The following is a 23107-nucleotide window of genomic DNA, read 5'->3' as shown; positions in this document are numbered from 1 at the left end:
CAGCGATGGAGACATACCAGGAGGCCAGGCAGGGCACTTGGAGGCCGAGAGGCTGCCTGTCCCCGCCTGCGCCCACCCCCCCGCCCTTCCTAGGCTCTGCGCTTCTCCGCCCCCTCCCTGGTACCTGCTGACACGGCAACACTGCCGGCTCTGAAGCCCTCACCAAAACCCACATAACTACCTCGTCCCTCCCCAAGCCCGCCATCCCAGAGGCAGGTCCCCTACACAAGGCCATCCGCGCCTAAGGCCACAGTGTCAGCGCCTGAACCCGACCTCGGCCACCACTGCGTCCTGCCCAGAGGTCAGTGCACGTGGACAGGTGAGGGCTGCATCCAACGGGCCTTGCGGAGATGGGTGCTCTGGGAACAACGGCTGTGTGGTCCCTGATGGGAAGCGGCTGCATCTAGGGTTCAGCCAGGCCACGCCGGAAAGTTGGCCACGGGGACAGAGGACGCAGGGCATCAGGCCCTGGGAGCCACGCTTCTGCGAGTCTCAGAAGGAAGCACTGCCCAGCAGTAGCTGCCCCTGACCCGCGGACAGCAAGCAGCACATCCAGCCTCGGGGAGAGTGACTGGACCTGGTCCTGCTCCAGCTGTGACATCAAAACACAATCCCCAAGACGGGGAGGTTCTTTAAACAGGAGGAAAGTTCAGACCGGAAAGTGTACTTTTCAGCCGCGTGGGAAAGGCGATACCCGCGGGTAGAGCGGCCTGCCCTGGCTCGCACCCTATGCTCCGCTTAAGCGGGTTTACGGGGCGCCCACCGGGGTGCTTCCGCCTCCCACTGAACACAGGCGTGGACTCTCTCTGTCCCTGGTCACCAGCCTCAGGGCTCAGGCTCTCGGGGACGGGGACCAGAACAGGCCCAGACGTTTCCCCAGCGGGCGGCGCCACAGCCCTGCCCGGGGGGGAGCGGGGAACAGGCGGCTCGCCTCGTGCGAGCTCAGTCCTGCTCCGCGCAGGCTCTAAAACACAGACTCCGAGACAAGCTGGATGCCACCCGCCGGCGGCCCCCTGGCAGGCGCCCTCACACACGATGCTCCCCGTGCAGCCCTTGCTGGCATGGAATGATCACAAGACAAAGTTCAGGAATTCCAGGGGCGTCCATGCAGCAAATCACATTCACCAACCAGAAAAGACTGCAGAATGGTCTCCGGGCCTGAAGCCTGGATGCAAAGGGCACAAGGGACCCCAGTCAGGAGAGGCTCCGGGCCAGCCTGGGTCAGATCACCAGACCGATCTGCCCTCAGGCCCAAGGTCGAGTGTGCACAATGCCAGCCACGCCCACAGGTGCACACAGCAGCCTGGTCACACGGAAGCCACCACAGGCTCCCTGATGTGTGCCGCTCTGTCACTCACCCTCTGCAGTACCTGGAGCAACATATAAAACCAGACGTTCACAAAGGCGGCACAGAATGCCCCCAGGAGCAGTTCCTCCCTGGGAAGCTGGTGACGTCACACAAAGTGAACGCGATGCTCTGACACACGCAGATCGTCACGACCGTGACTGTAAGGTTCGTGACACCAGTTCCTGGAATGCTGCAGCGTGTTCTTTGCCCAGCTCTACAACAGGGGCGGGAAAAGGAGAAGGAAGCGCCAGAGACGCTTGGGTTTTGTGGGTGAAGACGGGGCCCCGAGTCAGGTTCCTGCAGTTCACTCTGTCACCTCTTGTAACCGAGACTGCAGGTCACCAGATCGTGGCTGGGACCACGACCCAAGTCCCCAGGAAAAGCCAAGTGGAGCGCTTTCCAAGGACTTTCCATTATGAATTAGGACAGCGAGGACGAGGGGCCCACGTGCAGCCACGTTAAGTCACAGACACACGGGTCTGTCTGGGCAGGGCCTGCCCACCTGCCTGCCTTCACCCGAATCCCATACACGTCTCCCTCGTAAGACGACTCTCTGCTGTGGTTTAAACTGAAATAGCCGTTTATGGCACAGAATTCACTCTTTAAATCATATGAAACTCCTCAGACATTTGACTCTGATCCCACAAATCTCAGAAAATGGAGAAATCCAAAAACAGCAGCTCCTTGGGAGTGGGCGGACGCCCCTCCTGCGGACTCCAGAGCACCCGGGCAGCGCAAAGCAGAGGGGCCCCTTCCTGGGACGTGGCGCCGTCTCCGCAGTGGTTTATCTCTGAAACCCATGGCGGTCTTGCCTGAGCTACAGGGCCTGGAGGAGCAGGGGCCCAGGGCAGCCCCCGCCTGCCCGCCCGAGCCTCAGCTGCAAAGGAGACGAGGCCTGCGTACGGATGGCGGGGGGACAGGGCACCGGCGAGAGAAGGGGCCTGGCGGTACCACCAAGGTGGGCGCTCCAGGAGCTGCCGGGGCTCCGGCCCTGCTGTGGGGCCAGGGAAGCCCCTTCACAGCCACAGCTGAGGAAGCAAACGCCAGCCCAGGGGTGGGCGGGCTGGGACCTCGCGCCCGTGGGGGGCCGTGCCTGAGCTTACAGCGGCACCAGGGGACGCACAGGGCAGGCACCACCCCAGTGGGCACGCTGTGGGCTTCCCGGGCACTCACGGGGCCGGACAGCCCACTCCTCTCAGTCCGAGGTCACCCCACGCAGAGCGCGTCTCCCTACAGCACTGCCAATGTTCTTCCCGAAGGACCAGCCCGTCCACTCGGGCTTCGCCTTTAACAACTGGGAAGAGGTGACACAGCATCAACCCGGCGGGTCTGCTGGCTCCTGGATGCACGGCTCCATCTCGCCCTGGCGTGCGAGCCTGGGGTCCAGGGCCTGCACCACGGAGCGCCCAGAGCAAGAGCAGAGCTGGGGTTCCTCTGCCTCTCGTCTTCCCGGCCTGCACATCTGCGCACCAAGTCCGTCTGACCCCAGGCTCATCTCCACGTGTGTCTCCCCTGCCCCACTGTGCTCCTTCCAGGGCCTCTTGCATCTCCACCTCCAAGAAAAGACGTGGTGCTGAACAGCCCTCCAGGAGCACTTCTTCGTGCTATAAACTCACAGAGGAAAGTGTCAAAATGAAGAGTTGAGCTTTATCAGTAAATAAACTGATCAGGTAAATGAGTTTTATTCAAAATTCTCAGAAAAGCTGGCTTACGAGGTTTCCATTAGGATTGTGCTTGGCCAACAACAGAAAACCAACAGCCAGCCGCTTGCATAAGGAGGCCGGGCTGGCAGGCAGAGATGGTGCACCTGCTCGCAGACGGCATCCAGGAACCAGCTGCTTCTACCATGTCTGCTCTGCCACTGCAAGCACTGGCTGTCATCCTCGTGACTGCAACATGGCTGCAAAGCCCCCAGGCCTCATGCCTACATTCCAGGCAGGAAGAAGTGGAAAGGGCATAAGCTTAAAGGAAAAGGGGAAAAGGTTTCTTTTCTAGTGCTTTGCCTACTTTATTTAGACAAGAAAGCTCTCGCCGGGGACTTCTGCCTACACACTGTGTCACAGGACGCCCCCAGAAGCCATGCACAGGTGGCACTGGCTGGCACTCTGCAAGCAACAGAGCCCGGCATGGGTCACGCGCAACCGCACATTGGGGGGGTGCCGTCTGCCCCCTCTGCCGCAGCCCCCGCCGCACCACGTACCCACCTTCCAGTCTCCCGAGTCCCAGGCTGAAGGACGATTGTAGGGTGGACACATCTGTGACCCCCTTTGGTGCCATGGTCTCTGAAGACCACCGGTTAGCAAAGCCCTGGGCACAGACAAAGGGCTCACTGACCAAGGAACCTGCTGTCCCTCTTCTCTTGACACCCTACCCTGGCCTGAGCCCCTCTTCAGAAGCCCGCGCTCCAGCCCAGCCGAGGTGCTGAGTGCGAACGCGCCACAGACACGCAGGTGCTTCCGGCCTGCCCAGCGCTGGCGCCTGCGACTCGGCACACAGCCAGTGCCGCGTGTCCGCGTGTCCACATGTCCCCACGTGTCCTTGGCCTGGAGCCGTGCGGGCAGCTCCCGCCCCTCCACCCCTTGCCTCCAGTCCCCGCCACTGCGTTCCGGTCTTACCCAAACACCAAGTCATCCGTCCTAGCTCGGTGGGAGGGAGACTTTCTGGCTGGACTCCCTGCACCGGACAGTGCTGGGGAGCCCCACCCAGCAGAGGTGAAGCCCCTGTGTGCCCACAACACCGTCCCCGACTGAGCCACTTTCTGGGGAAGGACGACCCCTACCCAACACATTTTAATTGGTAATCACAATTAGATTTAAATTTAAACACAATTAAACTAAATTTAATTCCAAATTTAAATTATAGTGAAATTAAATTAACCTGAAACTGAATTTCAATTGATCATCAGTTTAAATCAACAGCCAAATTAAATGACTGATATTATTTTAACTCTTGAAACTCAGTGTCTTCTACACAATGACCCAAACGACACTTCCCGATGGCCGAGCACCATCACCTTTAGGGACAACAGGCACACCTGCCCTAAGCGCACACGTGTGAAAAGTCAGATCATGGGCGGTTACCGTCACGACAGTTATGAACTTCCCAGCGAGTGTGTATCTTACTTGGGTTCCCCTCTGCGTGGAGAAGCACGTGCAGGAGGCCTCAGCACGTGCTTCCGCCTGGCTGTTGACAAAGGTCCCGTCCACCTAAACCTGAGCCACCTGCGTTACATGGACGCACCTGGCGGAGCGCCTGCCAGCGGAGCCTGGGCGGCAGGTGCAGGGAACCCGATGGGGACACAGTGGAGGAGGGGAGGTCCTCGCTCCCCCCCACGAGAGCAGGGGGCCAAGGGGTGCAGGGAGCGGCAACCCTGGAAAACCAAGCTCCAGGGAGCAGTGCAGCCCTGTCGAACCACAGTGACCTCAAGTGGCGTGGACACAGGCCCCAAGTTCAGGGCTGCTAAGAGATCGCCCCACATGCCACCTACCGGGACCCCGCACACGTCGGCGACCTCGAGGGCCGCTCGCCAGGCCCGGCCGTGCCTGGTCGCAGGTTCCAGCTGGCATGGCCTCAGGTGCCCCCTCCACACACAGCGGGCACGAGAGGACGTTTCAAAAGCCAAAAGGAGGTGTTTAGATGAAATCATGCCGAAAAGTAACATAAAGAGGCCAAAGTCACGTCTCATTTGGAAACGAAGCTATTAAAATGACAAGATCCTTATCATGAAACATTTCAGAAGAAAAGTAACGAATGATCATGGAAACGAACAGTGTACACCGAGGGACATGCTGCTGGCATTTCTCTACGTCCACACGTCGCACGTCTCATTTACCACCAAAGGTGACGGAACAGGTCCACACAGGCTTTCCCTGAGCAGCCGGAGATAAACCTGCAGCCAAGTACGGGGAGCTCCTGCTGAAAGCGCAGACTCAGAAGAGCCTCACTCCCACCTCTGGCAGCAAAAGCACCAGCGGGGCAGCGCAGGGCTTCACGAGGGGGAAGGAGGAGCCTGACGGTGTCACCGGGACGGCTGGATGCCTTCCTGCACATTAAGAGCAGTGACTGATGCTCCAACTCCATCCAGGACAGGCCACTAGGGCGTAAATTGGATTGAAAATCACATACACCAATATATTTGTATCCACGAGTTCACAGCGATACTAAAAGCCCCACATGTTAGTCGCCTTGGAGTCAGGATGTTCTTTTGAAAACTGGTAGGTAAAGAGAAGGAAGCAAGAATGTACCCTGCCCCGCCCCCCACCCCCACCCCGGCTCTGGATCTGCGCCTCTGGGGAAGGAAGTCAAGGAGGGCAAGCATCTCCTTAGGAAAGCATCCCAGCTACCCAGCCAGTCGCGACCACACGGAGGACCTGGAGGGCACCCCACCTAGCGAAGCGCGTCACAGAGAGACCCCCTGTATGACCTCACTCACACGTAGTCTAAACAAGCCAAACTCAGAGAAACAGAGGACAGAAAGGCAGTTTCCAGGGCTGGGGCGGGGAGGAGGGGATGGGGGATGTAGGTCAGAGGGCACAAGCCTCAAGTGATAAGATAACAAGTTCTGGATCTAATGCACAGCCTGGTGACCAGTCCACAATGCGCAGTTGCACACCCCAGGCCCTGCGGGCGCGGGAGGGGCTGGAGGCCAGAAACCCTCGAGGGAAAATCCCCGGAAGCACCGGCCCACAGGACTAGGTTGCAGGGCGCTAGTGAGACTCTGCTTCTGGAGAGAAAAAGGGACAGCCAAGAGGGCAGGTGGTCTTGGCAACCGGAAAACGGAGCGGAGGAGAAAGCGGGAGACAGAAACCCTGAGACAGAGGAGAGGCTGCCCCTTCACGGCTCGACGCCAGGCAGGGTGGCCCCCGCGCTCCGGACTTCGCTGGACGGACAGAAGAGGGCGCCGTGGAGCTAGGAATCCTACCCATGCCGACACCACGGGGACAAGCCAGAGGAAGTGCAAGTCCCTACAAAGCTGCTGTGAACAAGTCGGCAAAAATGTACCCATCCCACCCCAGGAAAAGGCCCTCCGCCCCTGAGAAAGAATCACCAAGCAGCACAGAATTACAAGCCGACACTGCAAACAGAGTTAAACACACTCAAACGAGCATCGAGGTGATGAAAAAACACTTGGAATTAGAAACACAAAACTAAACTAGAAATGGACCCAAAAGAGAGAAAGGAAAGTGCTGACTAGCCTCAGGAAAGAAATGGGAGAAAAGGACAAAATCATCACAGAGAAGAAGAGCAAATTACAAAGTGCCCAAAGGGAGAATCAGCTTCAAGGAAACTTCAGCAGGAAAGTGAAAACAGCGTCCTGAAGAGAGCAGGGGAGAAAGGAGTGAACGGGGCCGACAGGCGGCAACAGAAGAACATCTGCCACTACGGGCCCCAGAGAAGAAGAGCGAAACCACGGACCAGAACTAATACTTAAAATCATAACCCAAGAAAACTTTCCAAAAATAGGAAAAGACCCGAACTCACACACGGAAGGGCTTACTGAGCACCTGAGAAAACTAACCCAAAGCAATTGACTCCTGGACATATCCTAGTGAAACTACTAGATTTCAAAGGTAAAGACACCACCCTCCAGGTCCCCAGGAAACAAAATCAATGAGACCCTCACCAAACTTTCAGGACCAACGTACAAGTCAAGGCAGCAGCAGAACAACCTTCACTGAAAACCTCAGCGAGATAAAGTGTAAGGCAAGGATTACATACATATCAGCCAACTGTCCTTCAAACATCAAAGCCGGAGAAAAACAGTTTTCCACATACAAACTCTGGTCAGTTCTGTCCCCATGAGCCCTTCGTGAGGGATCTACTGGAGCAGGGCCGGGCAAACGTTAACCTCAAGAGCCAGGTAAAACGCTAGGTTCTGCAGGCCAGCAGTCTCCGCGGCAACGCCACTGGGCAGGTGTGGACAAGATGCTGTGTGAGTAGGCGTGGCCGCCCCCCAGGAACTTGATCCCAAACCAGGCAGCAGGCGGGATGGGCTGGGGGGCGGGGAGGTGGTGCTGACTCCTACTTAAAGCAGCAATAATACCGCCTGCTGGGGTCCTCCACGCGTGTGGACCTAAAGCACACGCGGCACAGAATCCCATACGATGCCAACGTTTATAGATCATACGTGAAGGAGCATAACGCTAACCAGAAGCAGGGGAAACCTTTGGCCCATGTATCGAAACCTACAGCAACCACGTTAAAATAGTTCACAAAAGGCAAGAGGCCAATAAGCAAATTTAAATAGAATGCAAAAAGAAAGAAAGAAAGAAAGAATCCAAAAAAAGCAGAAATGGAGAAACAAAAGGACAAAGCAGGAGGTACAAACATAAAACAGATAATTAAACGGCCGACCCCAAATCAACTGTATCAATGGTTACGTTAAATGTGGATGGTCCGGGCCCACGCTGAGCAGTAGGGCTGCAGGGGCCCCCGTACGGGACAGCATGGAAGGTTCTGCGGGACGAGGCAGCGCCGGCACCACGGGAGGTGGGCGTGCAGGGTCACACGTGGAAGGGAACGGGCGGAAGGACCCACGCGAAGCCTGGGAGGCCTCCTCAGCGACGGCAGGGGACCTCAGGGGGTGAAGAGCATGCGTGGTAACCAGACAGAACTCGTCAGGGAGACACACAACCACACGTGTGTACGTGGCCAGTAACAGAAACTCCCACTCACAGGAGCACACACACGCATGTGCACGCACACACACGTGCACACGTGCGCACGCTGCCCTAACAGACCACACGGAACAGTCCAGGCTGCAGCTGCACGGCGCACCTGCTTCCGTGGCCCACTCACCAAGAAGGGTCATCGCTGGGCCACAGAATAAGCCCCCGTGCCTGCTGCCCTGGGCTCTCTGAGCGTCCACGTCCCTAGGCGCCTGCCTGGGACAGTCGCTGTGCACAGGCCAGACACAGAGCAAGCACCAGATGGCATGTCAGTTCGATGCCACCACAAATGCTGCGGTGCCGGGACCGGCTGCGGGGATATATCCCCAGGCCCCGGGGCCGCGCAGTCATTCCTGCCCCAGAACCACACGCGCCAGTTCCGGCGCAGAGCTCTCTGGGCAGCTGAGGATGGAGCAGTTGGCCTTCCCCAGCCTCTGGGAAGGAGCTCTGGAACCTGAATGAGCCCAGACAGAGATCCCTTTGGGGCCGACGGCACGGACGCCTTGAGGATGGATAGGAAAGTCCCTCCAAGGTGCGGGCAGCTCGCTCGGGCCACGTCTGGTTGGGAGGAACTCAGGAAAGTGGGAACTGGACGGGGCAGAGGGCTCCAGGCCCCCGGGCAAACATACGTGTCCACGTCAGGTGGGTAAACAGGGCGGGAATCTCGGGTCACGTGTCTGGCGCCTCCGCCCACCGGGGCTCTGGCTTGGCTCCCACCCTGCCCACCTGGGACAAGGTCACTGCCCAAACTGCACACGTGCTCGGCCAAAATTCTTTACCAGAAAAAGGAGCTTCTGCGAACTTTAGGGAAAAAGGAGGCAACTGATAAAAATAGGTGGGTTCGTTCATAGGGAGGCTCAAGAAAAATATTTTGGAAAAGTGCGAAGTAGAAATTTTGGCAAGGAAGAGCCAAGGAAATCAAAAAAAAAACAAAAAGTACACACCATGCGGCCAAAAAGCAGCCCCTTCCTGATGCTGTGCAGGTGGCCTAGTGAGAGGGCGGCCCTCGGCTCCCAGAACCAGGAGAGCAGCCCTGCCATTCCCCTCCCCCCCACCACTAAAAATAGAAACAGCCAGGCCTGGTTAGGCTTTCTCCAAAGAGAAGTATCTGAGTGACCTAAAAAGGAATTACATCCTACAAACAACCCAGTGGAAGCCGGGAGAGCCAAGATAAGGAGTCGAAAAGGGACAAAGGAATTCCTCCAGAGGAAAGATGGCTGCTATTTACCAACTACGCCTGAAAACACCCTGCGGACAACGTCTGCCCACCCTTGGCCTGGGCAGGCGGGGGTGTCCTCTGGACACCCAGACTGCCCCCGCTCTGCCCCAGGGCTGCGCTGGGACTGGCTGTGGGTGGAGGCTGGGTGCCTGCCCCCAGGAGGCCCAGACTCAGCTCCTGGTGCCCTGACGGGGCGCCGTCCCAGAGCCCAGGCCCCACAGCAGCCGCCGGCCAGCACCCAGGACACCACGAGTTTCTGTGACCTCGCCAGCAGGCAGAGGGCCTGGCCGTCCGATCAGCGAGGTTGTCTCCCTGGCCCCGTGTGAGGCAGGAGGACTGCTCCGCGTCCTTGGGGTGCGTGCGGGCCTGGCCGTCCAGCCCAAAGTGCAGGGCCGGAGCTTTCTTAGTGCAGCCACTGGCCGTGGCACCTACAGGCACGCTGGACCGCCGACTGCACAGCTGAAGCAGCATCCGGCAGGCAGGGCAAGCCACTGCTTTACACCAGATCCAGACACCTGGACACAAGACTGCTCCTTTTAAAGAGGCAGAAATATGGAGCTTGGTTGACTCCTAACAAAACCTGTTGCTTTGGGACGTCAGAGTTGTATATGAACGGATTGATTCTAATTTAAAAGGCAGTCTTCCCCAACCAAGGGAAGCAGGACCAAAGCGGGTCCTGGGCAGACACGTGAGGCCACCGCCCGCCCCGCACGCGCCCACCCGGCTTTCCACATTGACCGTAGGGGCAGCTGGTGGCCACAGACTCCTGGGCACAGCACAAGATGCCTTGGAATCCCTTCTGGAACCCTCCTTACTGAAGCCGGCCCATGTTCCTCGGAGCCATTTGCAGCACACAGGGGACTGTGATCACCGTCTAAAAGAGTCCAGATAAGCCCCCACCCCCGCCCCGGCCTTTAATCACAGTGGCTTTCCCCCAGCCCCCAGCCACCCCCTAAAGACTGTCTCTTCCCTGGGACCCCATTCCACAGGGACCCTGAACCCTGAGGAGGCGGCCTCCAGAGTCCCGGCCCACAGGCCCCCCGCCCTGCACCCATCTGCTCTCCCTGCCGGGGCTCCAAGCCTCTCCCAGTTGCCACGTGGTCCCTGCGCTGGGGTCCCGGGTGCCCGAGTGAGCCCAGTCCCCCGAGGTCCTCAGGCCCCACCCCTCTGGCCGGCCCCGCCCCTCCGGCCAGCCTGCATCCACCTCTTCTTCCCGCCGCTCTCCTCCCCACCTCAGAATCCCCGTGTCCTCGCCTCCTCCTCCTCTGTCCTCGGTCAGGGAGGCCACCTGACCCCCTTCCAACCCGGGGCCTGACTCCCACCAACTACCCCCCGCCCCGCCCCCGCCGCCTCCCTCTGCCTGCTCTGCGGCCCCTGCGCCCCCAGCACCGCGTCTCCCAGCTCAGGGGCCTTTGGAATCACAGCGACGGGCGCCCTCCTGTTAATGCAACCCGGCAGGTCTCTGAACCAAACCTCCCTTTCCTCATGTGGGAAACAGAGTTTGGCAGTCTGAGCCCGTCGCAGGAGTGAAAGGCCGCAAGCGCCCGCCACGCGGCAGCTACGACTAAAGGAAACAGGCCGCAAGAACGTGACACACAGGTCGCCTGGAGTCCTGCGGCCCGTTGTTCCCACGCGTGTGGACTTAACGCAGGTGCCTTCGCCTCGTTACAGCAAGCAGCACAACGAACCCGCTGCCCCATCACTGAAAGTCCATCACACCCGACCAGTCGCTGAGCTGTGGGGCCCTGTGGGCGTGAGCCCCCACAGTGTCCACCTCAGAGGGGGTCCCGGGGTCAGGGGTCAGAGCACTTTCCAGAAGGGCAGCCTGGACACACCGGTGCCACCACGTCAGTGGGCTCCGAGGGGGGTGGGCCTTCGTCCCAGTATCAGGGGCAAAGAATGCAGCCACGCCGACACCAGCGAGTGAGTGGCTCTTCAAGGGCCAATGAGGATTCTCCGCTGGGGCACCACTGGGTCCCCCGGAGCCGCCGTGCTGTGCCTCGCTCGCCGTGAGGATGAGCCGGCGTCCACGGGCACAGCACGGGCGGGCGACGTCTGCAGCCTGTCACCAGCTCTGTGTCTCTGTCAAGAACCTCAAACGCTGATGCATAGGGTGAGGCCGGGCACGGGGCGAGGGGGGCAGCTGCAGACCCGCAGCGGCCGAGCCTACAGCAGGGATGGGGGGGAAGAACTGGCACTTCCTGCGCCCCCAGCGCCACCCAGAATCCGAGCAGGGCCCTGCCCCCGGCCTCGCCTCCTCCAGGCCCCCGTCCTTCCTGTAGGAGTGCGTCGTTCCTGTCCCCACGAGCCACATCAGCGGATCAGGGCACGCGCCGGAGTCTAGCTCGCAGAGGACGACAAGGAAAGCGGCGCAAACACTGCCTCAGGTTTCGGGCAAACATACGTGTCCACGTCAGGTGGGTAAACAGGGTGGGAATCTCGGGTCACGTGGTGGGCATGTGCTGACTTCACAGAAATGGACAGACAGGCTTTCCCACGGTGGCCTCGCTATCCTGCGATCCTGCCAGCAGGCTCCGCACGCGCTGCATCCTTGTCAACACAGGACGTGGTCAGGGTTCTGTTAATTGTATCCAGTCTGACACATACGAACTGATATCTCACTGTGGTTTTAATTTGCATTTCCTGAAAGACTAGTGACGTTGAGCACCTTTTCACACGTTTCCCATTTGTGTATCTTCTTCCGTAAAGTGTCTATTCAAATCCTTTGCTCGTTTGTAAACTGGGTTCTCTGCTTTCTTATTATTGACTTTTGAGAGTGCCTTGCACTTTCTGGATACAAGCCCTTCATCAAATGTGACTTGCAAGTATCCTCCCACATCTGGGGTGCCTTTTCATTCCTCTAACAGTGTCTGACAAAGAGCAAAACTTCCTAATTATGCAAAGTTCTAATTTATCAGCATTTTCCTTTTAAGACTTGGTGCTTTTGGTGTTGTATCTAAGAAATCGTTGCCTAACCAAGCTCATAAAGATTTGGGAGGGGACGGGGTAGGGGGGACTTGGAGCTAAATTTATGTCTGTTTGTTTAATGTACATTTCAGGTGTGCCGCATTGTAATCTGACACCTGTATACACTACAGAGTGATCACCACCACAAGTCTAGTTGCCATCCACAGATTTTTTTTTTTTCCGTACGTGGGCCTCTCACTGCCGTGGCCTCTCCTGTTGCGGAGTACAGGCTCTGGATGCGCAGGCTCAGCGGCCATGGCTCACGGGCCCAGCCGCTCCGTGGCAAGTGGGATCCTCCCGGACCGGGGCACGAACCCGTGTCCCCTGCATCGGCAGGCGGACTCTCAACCACCACACTACCAGGGAAGCTCCATCAACAAAATTTTTGTCTTAAGTTTTCTTCTAGAAATTTCACAATTTTAACTTTCACACTTAAGTCTACAACGTATTTTAATTTTTGTGTATGGTGCGAAGTATGGAAAACTTTTTTTTTTGCAAATGGATGTCTGGTTGGTCCAGCACCATTTGTTGAAAAGACTGTCCCTTATCTAATGAATAGCCTTTTTAGCCTTTGTCAATCACTTAGACATATTTGTGGGTCTGTTTCTGCATCTCTTTTCTGTTCCACTAATCCATATCTCTGTCCTTTTCCCAAAAGCACACTGTCTTGATTGCAGTAGCTTTGTAGTAAGTCTCGAAATCAGAAAGTGTGACTCCTTAAACTTAACTGTTTTTTTTCCAACACTGTTTTGGCTCTTCTAGTTCCTTTGCTCTGCCATATACATTTTACATTTTAGAATCACCTTGCAGTCTTCTACCACAATGTCCTGCAGAGATTTTGATTGGAACTGCAAAGCCAGTGGATCAATTAGTGGAGTTGACGTGTTAACATAATTGAGTCTTGCAGTCCATGAACATGGTACACCTCTCCATTTCCTTGTATCTTCCCTGATTTCTTTCATCAGTGTTTTATGTTTTCAGTGTACAGACATTCACATATTTCATTAGCTTTATATCCAAGTATTTCATTTTGGTGCTACTGTACGTGATCATATCTAACAGGAAAAGATGTTTTCAAATTGATCTTGTATGTTGCAAACTAAGTAAGTTGACTTATATTTGTAATAGTAAAGTTTCTGTGGATTCCTCGTGATTTCCAGTCATGCCTTCGGCCCAGACACGGTCTAACCTCCTCCTTTCAGATCTGTGTGGCTCTATTTCCTTCCTTGCCTGGCGGCACTGGCTAGGACCTTCACTGCCACACTGGACAGAGAGGTGAGACCAGGCATCCGTACTCTACTCCCACTCCCGAGGCAAAACAGCATCGTGTCAGCTGTGGGCTTGGGGGTGCCCTTTACAGAAGGTCCTGCGCAAGCTCCTCTCTATTCTTAGTTTGCTGGGAGTTTGCATGAGAGATGGTTGTAGAATTTTGGCAAATGCTTTTTGTGCATCTACCAAGATAATCATGTGGTTTGTCTTCCTCAGTCGGTTGACATGGGTGATCTTATTTATTAATTTGTCTGTTAACGCCAGGCTTGTGTTCCTTGGTACTAATGCATTAACTTTTTGATATGCTGTTGTTTATACGCATGCGCGTGGCGCCTGTATCTTTATATATATATATATATAGTCTCATATATTCGATTTGCTACAGCTCCATGACCTTTGGCCTGTACCCCACGGGGGATACGGAGCTGCCTCTCTGTTCTGTGGCGCCTTGGTCTGCCCTTGCTGTCAGGACACTGCTTGCGCCTCAGGATGAGTTAGGAGGCGTCGCCCATGCTTTAGGCTTCTTGAAAAGTTTCTGCAGAATTGTTATCGTTGCTTGCTTCAGTGTTTGACAGAACTCGTCAGTGAAACCATCTGGTCCTAGAGAGGTTTTTTCGTAGGAAAGTGTTTAGCAGAATGTTAAGTTAATAGAGAGCTCATTTATTTCTTCTTGACCTAGCTTTGATCCTTTGTTTTTCCAAAAACATCTTCCTTTCATATAAGTGTCCAAATTTATTGGCAAAAAGTTGTTCATGATATTTCCCTTACTATCTTTTTATGGTCTGCAGGATTTTTAGTGATGATTCCCCAATGTCAAATTTCTAAAATTGGCCACTCTTGTCTTCTCCTTTCAGAAACGACATATAGAAGAACAAATTAAACCCAAAGTGATGAAAAGAAAGGAAAACATAAGGAGCAGAAATCAGTGAAAGAGAAAACAGAAAACAACATTGGCATGATCAATAAAACCAAAAGCAGGTTCTCCAAGGTCAATAAAACTGATAAACCTCTAGCCATACCGTTGACTGACTTTTCTCCTCTTTAAGGGTCCTGTTTCCCTGCTTCTTTGCCTGCGTGGTCATTTTTTATTGGTTGTAAACCATCAAATTGTAAATTTTGTCTTGCTGGACACTAGCCTGGAAGTTCTCTCTGGCTGTAAACTGGGGTGAGTACAGGCTCCCTTCTCATCCCCTCAGTCCTGCCTGCTGCTTGAGGTCTGAAAACTACTGTTTCATATATGTTTTCTGGTCTTAATTTGTTTAAGGCAGGAGGATAAATTTGGTACCTGTTTCTCCATGTTAGCTGGAAGCAGATATTACTCATCCCATTATTCTTTAAGTTATTGTCAGGGAAAATCGTGAAAGACCTTCAAATGGGCATAAAAGATGAGAGGCGCCCTGTCCCGGTTCGGGTTATCTCTGTCTTTAATGATCTCTGAGCTGTTTTACAGTTCTGTGAATTCTAAACACCAGCAGTGATGCAAAGATTCTTGACCTCAAGAACGCCAGTGTCGGGCTTCCCTGGTGGCGCAGTGGTTAAGAATCCGCCTGCCAATGCAGGGGACACAGGTTCGAGCCCTGGTCCGGGAAGATCCCACATGCCGCAGAGCAACTAAGCCCGTGCGCCACAACTACTGAGCCTGCGCTCTAGATCCCGCGAGCAGAGCTACTGAGCCCGCGTGCCACAACTACTAAAGCCCACATGCCTATAGCCCGTGCTCTGCAACAAGAGAAGCCACAGCAATGAGAAGCCCGCGCACTGCAACGAAGACCCAACACAGCAATAAATAAATAAATATATATATATATATATATATATATATATATATATTTTTTTTTTTTTTTTTAAGAACACCAGTGTCTGGTGGCACACAGCTCATTCCTGGCCAGTCCTGCATCCCTTCTGCAAAGTCATCTCAGCGCCGCAGACAGGAGAGCCCACATGTTTGCTCTTTGGATTCTTCTTTGAACCAGTTCTAACATCTTACTGGATCTCTCATTAGTAAATAACAAATATTTATTATCTCAATAAAACATCGTCAATACTTGCTCATTTTTCATGTTTGGATGTCAGCCAGCATCATACCTGTTTTATAATTTATCTATAGCATCACTATAAACTTAAAACAAGCTAAGGGCCATCGATAGAAAAATGACTTTAAAACATGATGGCCTATCCATGCATTTGATGAAATACCCTGAAGCCACTAAAAGAGAGAGTGTATATTAAACTACATAGAAAGATTTCCCAGTTTACCAAACAAAGAGTAAGCTGTCCAAGTGCACTGACCTGCGACTGGCTAAGGAGGTACCTTTTCCCCAGGACACACAGACATTAGACATGAGGGTGTGGCATCAAGCAGAGGCAGAATGGGGGTGGGGACACTCATGTATCCTCCTCTGCTTTGTGCTGTTTCCTCACTGCTGTTCAGCTGAGAGCTGAGACACATCACGTGCAGACACGCTCCAGGCTCCAGGGACGCAGCAGCAGGACGCACCCTGCCCCAAGTGCGCCGTCTCTGTAAACTGGAAAGTTGAAGTCGACCTCCCGCCAACCCGGCCTGCAGTCACTAGGATTAGTGACCATCAGAGGCAGAATGGCTGCGCCTGCCCGTCCTCAGGCCTGGCTGCAGCCTCGTCCAGGGCCTTCCTGAGGACCCTGCAAGCAGGTTCCTGCAGCCCAGCCCAGAGCGGCCCTAGGCCACCCTGGGCTGTTTCCGGCTGTATCTCAGCAGCACCGTGGAAGTTCCCGAGGGCGGGGTGTCTGGCCCACTCCCCTCTGGCTCCCAGCACCCTGCACGGTGGCTGGCACCTCCCAAGCCATGGTCTCTTCCTCTTTGTATACTGGCACTTATCCCATGGTGGCCCCCAACCTAATCACCTCACAAAGGACCTGCCTCGAATGCCATCACATTGGGGATGAGGCTTCAGCATATGAATTTGGGGCAGGGGACACAAACATCCAGGCCACGGCAGAGGTGGAGGCTGCATTTGCAGAATACAAGTTCAGATAGTGATGAATCCACAGAGCAAGATAAGGTTGGGGGAGGCCAAGAGGGTGACTGGGAGGGGCCTCTCCGAGGGGCAGCAACCACAGGACTAGGAGAGTGGGGTGGGGGAGCAAGGGCAGAGGCCCAAACCCCAGGCATGCCTGGGAACAGAGCAGGGACGGAAGGAGGCAGCGGGGTGAGTGGGGCCGCCTGGAGGCCCCGCGTGAACCCTGGGCCCTCAGCCCGGGAGACAGGAAGCAGGAGGGCAGCAGGACCTGGGCTCCATTGGCAGGGCACTATGCTGCTCACAGAGAAAGGACGGGGGTGTGGCGGCCCCGAGGGAGATTCCTGAGGGACCACGAAGGGGGCTGGCAAGGCTGCCGCTGGCCTGGAAGTGGGTGAGGCGATGGTTCCAGGAGTCTGAGGCCTGGGGAGAGGTCAGAGCTGGGATGGGCACAGAGCGCAGGGAAGCATGGGGAGGCCAGCAGGGGTGAGGCCAGGCTCTGCGTCTTTTGGAAGGCTGACCACCCTCTCTGGTGCCGTGGCCATGTTCGGCACAGAGCACACGAACATCTGAGATCAGAACTGAGGGTGGGAACACAAACGGTATTTCCTCCTGCCTCCTGCATTTCTACGGTGACCAAGTTTGACAAAAAAGCAAAAATTATTCCAAGGGGTCTAGAAAACATGAAGGTTGTATTCAGTTCTCCTGTTTATAAAAGCAGGTCATTAAAAAGCTACTTTGAAAAATATCATAACTGCATAATAGAAACTCTAGGATTTTTTTTAAAAAGTACAGCCACGCAGCACCCCGTGTCTCAAGGCCCTGCCCCCTGGGCCCTGGGCCAGCGCCGGCCTTGCTCTGGGTGGGGCTGCTCGGCTTCTCGACCCACCGCTCCTGGGCTGCGGGCAGGGGGCTGAGCATCCCACTGACCAAGTCGGCCCAAGAAAGGCAGGGGGGGCTTGTGTTAAAACCTTACTCTTAAGAATTGCCACTGAAAGTTCTTCCCCTGAAGAGGCTTCTGCTCGCAAACCGGGAAGAACGTCCCGCAGCTCTCATCACTCCTCCGTTCTATTCCCTTTGCCAAGGCGGAGTATTCCAGAAAGGACGCAGGCGCCCTGCACACCGACCTCGAGAGAAGCACCAAGCTGCTTGCCCGCCGGTCGGGCTCTGGTTCCGGAAACAGCCCGACACGGCTGAGTGTGCAGCCAGGAGGCTCAGAAAGGAGGAGGTCTGTGTTTCCTGGGGGTCAGAGTTCACAAAAAGTGGAGCTGCCGCCCTCTGAACTCACCCCCAGACCACTGGCTACTTACTGTCCTAACTGCACCGAGGCTCCAGGTCATCAGTAAAACAGGAGGGAAAAGGAAGGCTGGACGTGAGCCCCGCGCCTTCAGTCTGGGGCCTGTCAAGTCGGCGTCTCACGCCGGCTCCCCGTGACCACTCCCAGGGGCCTCTCACCGAGGGCAGCCCGGCGCCCAAACAGGCCTCCCACTTGCATCCTTGAGGCCGTCACTGCCAAGACCCCTCCCAGCCCAGAGCCAGGCCCGCTACCCACCACATCTCACACCCTGTGCTCCTCGGGCACTGCAGCAACGAAGACCCAACACAGCAATCAATCAATCAATCAATCAATCAATCAATCAATCAATCAATCAAAATGAAAAACAAACGAACAAACATGACAGCTGTTCTGGCCGAAACTAACACAGACCAGGGAACAGACAGAGCTGGACGGATGGCTCCGGCCACACGCCAGGGCCTCTCACTCCACGGCCACAGGCAGAGGGAGCCGCTGGAGCCGGACCGCGCCCCCGAGGTGAGCCCTCGACCAGGAAGGTGGTCTCGCCCTGCCCCCTCGGACAGCTGCCTGCTTGGAGCCGACGCAACGGCTCTGCCAGGCCAGGCTTCGGCCGGGGCCCTGAGGTCAACTCTCCACCTGGGCAGGGCAGAATGTGGGGAAGGAAGAGCTCAGAACCCCCAGGTGATGGGGAAACGAGCCCCACTCACTACCACAGCCCCCCCCACCACGGCCTCCTGCCAACCCCACCCTCCGGGGCCTCAGATGCTCCCCAGGGACCCACCTGCCCTCCCAGCCGAGACCACCGCCTGCCTCCAAATAGCCCAGGCAGACACACCTCACTGGACTCTTCCCTCTGGATCCGGCTGCATCTCCAGAGCGGGAGCAGGACCCGCACCCCACCCCCATCCCCACCCCCATCCCCACCAGTGGCCTGAGCATCTGGTGGGGTCAGGCGTGGGCAGCTCAGACCAACAGACTTGACAGGTGGCCACCCCCCAGTGCCAGCTGGGACGGCAGGAGCCCAGGGCTGCCCAGTGGCCCATGTGTCCCGCGTGGGATGGTCAGGACACCGAGCGCCCCCGAGGGGACCCACCAGGTGCCACCCCTCAGCCCCTGGGGTCTCAGCAGCCCTGAGGCTGGACCCCACTATCCGCACTTCCTCCTGTTCACAGAATACACATGCTGGGCTCGTCACACACTGTCCCTACCCCGGGCTCTGCGGGCTGCGGCCACACTGGCCTCCGGGCGGCCCACAGTCAGCCTGCAGCCCCGCTGAGCGGGATGCCCTACTCGCCCACCAGTGCCCAGAGTGGCCTCTCAATGCCCCGTCAGGGTCCCACGCGCTCCGCCAAGGACGCCGATACTGCGAGGCTGGTCCTCGTGGGGGGACGTCTGAGCTGGTCCTGGCTGTGCTCCTTGCCTGTCCCCGTGGAGCACAGGCTCCAGAAGCAGAGTCCTCTGTCGTCCCTCCAGAGCAGCCCCCCGGCATCCAGGACAGAACTGACCACAGATGAGGGGCCCAACCAACAGCTGCTCCACGGAAGGTGCCGGGCACTAGCAGCTCGTCCCGACAGGCTTCCCCCAGAGCCTCCGGCCAGTGTCCACCCGCCAGCCAGTCACCGTGCTTTCTGCCCAGAACCCAGGGTGCCCCGAAAGGCACCCAAATGTCCCCACCGGCTTTCGACAGCCTCCCCTCCAACAACCAGAGACCCCGGCCGGGGTGGGGGCATCTGAGAAGGGAGGGGCCTCCGAGGAGGAACCGGGAAGTGGATGGGGCCACCCGGCTGCCCGCGCGAGGCCACAGGACGAATCGTGATCTCTCACAGTGTGAGCCGCTCCCCTCCCGTGGGCCCGGCCGCCACGGGGCTCTTACCTGATAGAATTCCCGCAGCCAGTTCTTCTGGAGGTTTTCTGGCTGTAAATTAAGAAGAAAAGACAGTCAGGCCAGTGACACAGCCCTGACGTCCACGAGCAGACGCCAATGTGATGGCCTATCTGCCGTCCTCACCATGGGGGCTAGGGCGTGACACGGGGCGGAGGACACCCTGCTCCACTCAGGAGACCCCACTCTGCACGGGGAGCTGGTCCACAGCTCGTCCAGGGAAAAGGAGAAGCAAGGACAAGCCTCGCCTGGTGATGGGCAGGCACCACAGCCCTGGATCCAGAGCTGACCTCCAGCCCTGCTCTGTCCCCGGGGCGGCGGTGGGGGGCTTGGAGGGGCTGCCCGCAGCCAGGCGGGGGTGTCGGCAGGACCTAGCGGCAGGGGGCCCGGGACAGGCTCTGAGAACGTGGAAAGAGCCACGTGGCACCAAGTGCTGGTTTCGGGCTTGTGGACACCCCAGGACACAGCCAACACAGGGTGCCCGGTCCCTGAGAAAACAGGACGCCGCCTTTTCCCACACGGCCTGCCGGGGTCCTGGACCACCAGGCCAGCCAGCCAAGTGAGGGGCATGGTCCAACCCAACCCAACGTGGCCAAGGTGCTGAGAGGTCACGGAAGGCCTGGACAGGGACGGGAGACATGGCAGGGACGTACGTCCAGTGGGTGCAGAGTTTCAGACACGGGAGATGAAAAGTTCCTGAGATCTGGTGACATCAGTGTGAATGTCCCTGACACTGCTGGACCATGTTTAAGAACAGCGAAGATGATAAATCTAATGTTATGTGTTTTCTACCACAATTCAAAACAGAAAAAACAAAACCCCACCCACCACGCCTCAGGACTCAGACCCCTGATCCAAGCAGAGCTCTGGACGCCGAGGCTGTGGGCCCGGAGCCAGGGTCCAGGCTGACCACAGCTGGGCCCAAACGCGTCACCCACGGCCCAAGACACCAGAGTGCACGGCTGCCACACAGGGAGGTGTTGTCGCCCGCTGATGTTTCTGTGTGTCCCGAGGGCAGGAAGACTGAACTGCAGGCAGAGCAACGAACGAAGGGAAACACGGCTGGGAAACCAGAGCCTCGCAGACCACACAGGAGGGTGTGGAGGAGGCTCCGCGCATCCGCCCAACAGAGACGGTGGCCAGAGTCCAGCCAGTGTGGGGCCTTCCAGTCTCCAAGGCCAAGTTCGGGGCCGGGGCCCAGCCTCCAGCCCCCACTTCCTGCACGGTGAGGAGGGCACGCCGTGCCTCTGTCTGTCACCCTCCCAGGTGAGCAAAGTAAAGCACAAGCAGGCAGGCGGCCCACGGGAAGACCGGGCAGAGGGTCTGAACAGACTGACAGCCAACAGCCCATGGAAGATGCCAAACAGCACTAGGCGCCAGGGAAACGCAAACCCGAACCACGGCGAGATTCCGTGCCACACCCCCGGGACGCTGACACAGCGAGAAGCCTGCAAGTCTGGGGACACTGGGCAGAAACGCACCCTCAGACACAGCTGGGGGCGGGGGAGGAGGGTGCGGGCAGTGTAGCTGCTGTGGGAAACAGTCTGGCGCTTCCTCAAAACGCTGGCCGTGGCCCAGCGATGCACCCAAGAGACGTGGAAACGCTTGTCCACACAGAGGCTCAGTCACGAGCACTTGTAGCCGCGGAATCCCGGCAGGCGAAAGGCAGGAACTGCCCAAAGTCCAGCCCAGCATGGACGGAGAGACAAAACGTGGTCCAAGAGAACACGACGGCCACTGACATGGGCCACAGCGTGGATGTGCCTCGAGAACACTGTGCTCTGTGAAAGAAGCCCGTCACCAAAGGACAGACGACGTCCGATTCCGGTTTACGGAACTCCAGAACAGGCAGGTCCGCAGAGACAGGCAGCAGACTGTTGCCGGGCCCCGGGTGTGGCTGAGGGGTGGAGGTGGTCCGAGCTGACGGTGGGGACGGCGGCACAGCTCTGACAGCACGGAGAGCACCGCACACCCCTCTCCCACCGACCCAAATGATCCCCCACCTAAACCAGGGATGCGGGGCGACGCACGCCATGGCCAGGACGCGAGCAGGGACGGCCAGTCAGTCGGCCTTGGGGCCCGGGGTGATCAAAGAAAGAGGACTTCGAGTGCAAGGTCCCAGATGCCCTGACCAGGAGCGAGTGAATGGGGAGGGCAGCCCCCCATCCCTGTCCTGGGCTGAGGGCAAGGGTGCTGGTTTGGGGGCACAGAGGGCCCACCAGCATTTCAGCTCATGGGCTCGGCCTGGAGACAGAGGGCAAAGAGATTCAGCTTCAAGTCCCGAGTCCACAAGCGTGGGAGCCTGAGGGTGCGGAGCAGCAGGAATGGGCATCCCCGAGGAGGGAGCTGGAAAACGGGACAAAAAAGATCCAGAAGCAAATGTAGAGCAAATGCTTCCCTAAAAGGGAAGGAAAACTGACCAAGCTTGAAAGGGAACAGTATTCTGAGAAAAGGGGATTCGGAAAGATGGACAGCAAGACCAACCCGGTCACTGACGGACAGACGGATGCGGAACCCGTAGGTCCAGAACTCAGGAACAGAAACAGAAACCGGAAGGAAGACCACGGGGACAAGCCCGGCGTCCACCTACGCACAGGACTAAGGACTAGACGTGGAGGGATGTGATGTCAGAAACCTGACAAAACGCAGATACTGAATCTATACCGGGGCGGGGCAAGCAAAGAACCACTGCAGAAGAAGAGTGACTTCTTTACAGCAGGCAGTTCACGAACATGGTCTAAAGTTAACATGTATTTTCAAACTACAAATTCTTAAAGTTTGTTTTTAAGTTTTCATATACTTAGGAGAATTTTAGAGAGATATACAGTTTGCATTTTTCTCAAGTTGAGAAGTTCCTTCAGTTTCAAGCCAGTACTTTTTTCTCCTGAAAATTCCAGTAGAATTCAATTTGACATTGGACCGAAAACAGCAGTGCTGTGTGGCCCCTGGCCACTCAGCCCACCCCGCTCACTGCATCTCCCTGCACACAGAGAGCTGGGGACACGTGTACAACGGCTCCTTCTGGGTTGTGGGATGATTTGTACTTTTCGATAATGCTTAGACTTTAAGGAAAACAAAACAGGACCTTATAAAAGAATTCTATTTCAGCGGGAAGCATGAAGGAATTGAGAATCGTTTTAGCACTCTTGTCTCACACCCCCTGACAGAGAAAGGCACCCAGACTCTCGAAGACACAGCATCTTCCTTCCCAACTACAGAACTGAGGCGGCTGCAGGCATGGGGCATGTCACCCTGGTGAGGGCCAAGGCAGGAGTCAACGAGTTCAATGCTTACTTCTAAACTGCTGTATTAGATCCTGTCTTTACTGTGCAAACAAAATAAGCTCTACATGACTTCAGGAGAGAAACACAAAATTTGAAAAAGGAAAAACTATCAGAAGAAGACATAAGCAAATAGCTGTCCTTATGGTAGAAAGATAGCCTTCCTAGACATAAAAGCACAGA

At 56.5% G+C, this 23107-nt stretch overlaps 1 protein-coding gene across 4 annotated transcripts in view; it reads right to left on the bottom strand.

Annotated features, from left to right (window-relative positions):
* INPP5A (inositol polyphosphate-5-phosphatase A) overlaps positions 1–23107 on the bottom strand; it is a 179044-nt gene that overhangs the window by 98242 nt on the left and 57695 nt on the right. For all 4 annotated transcript variants that reach the window (XM_082611844.1, XM_082611845.1, XM_082611846.1 and 1 more), the window contains exon 2: positions 19635–19676. In XM_082611844.1, the coding sequence (XP_082467970.1) occupies positions 19635–19676 (42 nt within the window). The remainder of the gene's footprint in view (positions 1–19634; positions 19677–23107) is intronic.

The sequence above is a fragment of the Mesoplodon mirus genome (genome assembly GCF_964341445.2).
Source record: "Mesoplodon mirus genome assembly, chromosome: 2".
In the NCBI taxonomy this organism is placed as follows: Eukaryota; Metazoa; Chordata; class Mammalia; order Artiodactyla; family Ziphiidae; genus Mesoplodon; species Mesoplodon mirus.
Note: the sequence above shows the minus strand (reverse complement) of the source record. Positions and strands in the feature narration are given on the sequence as shown.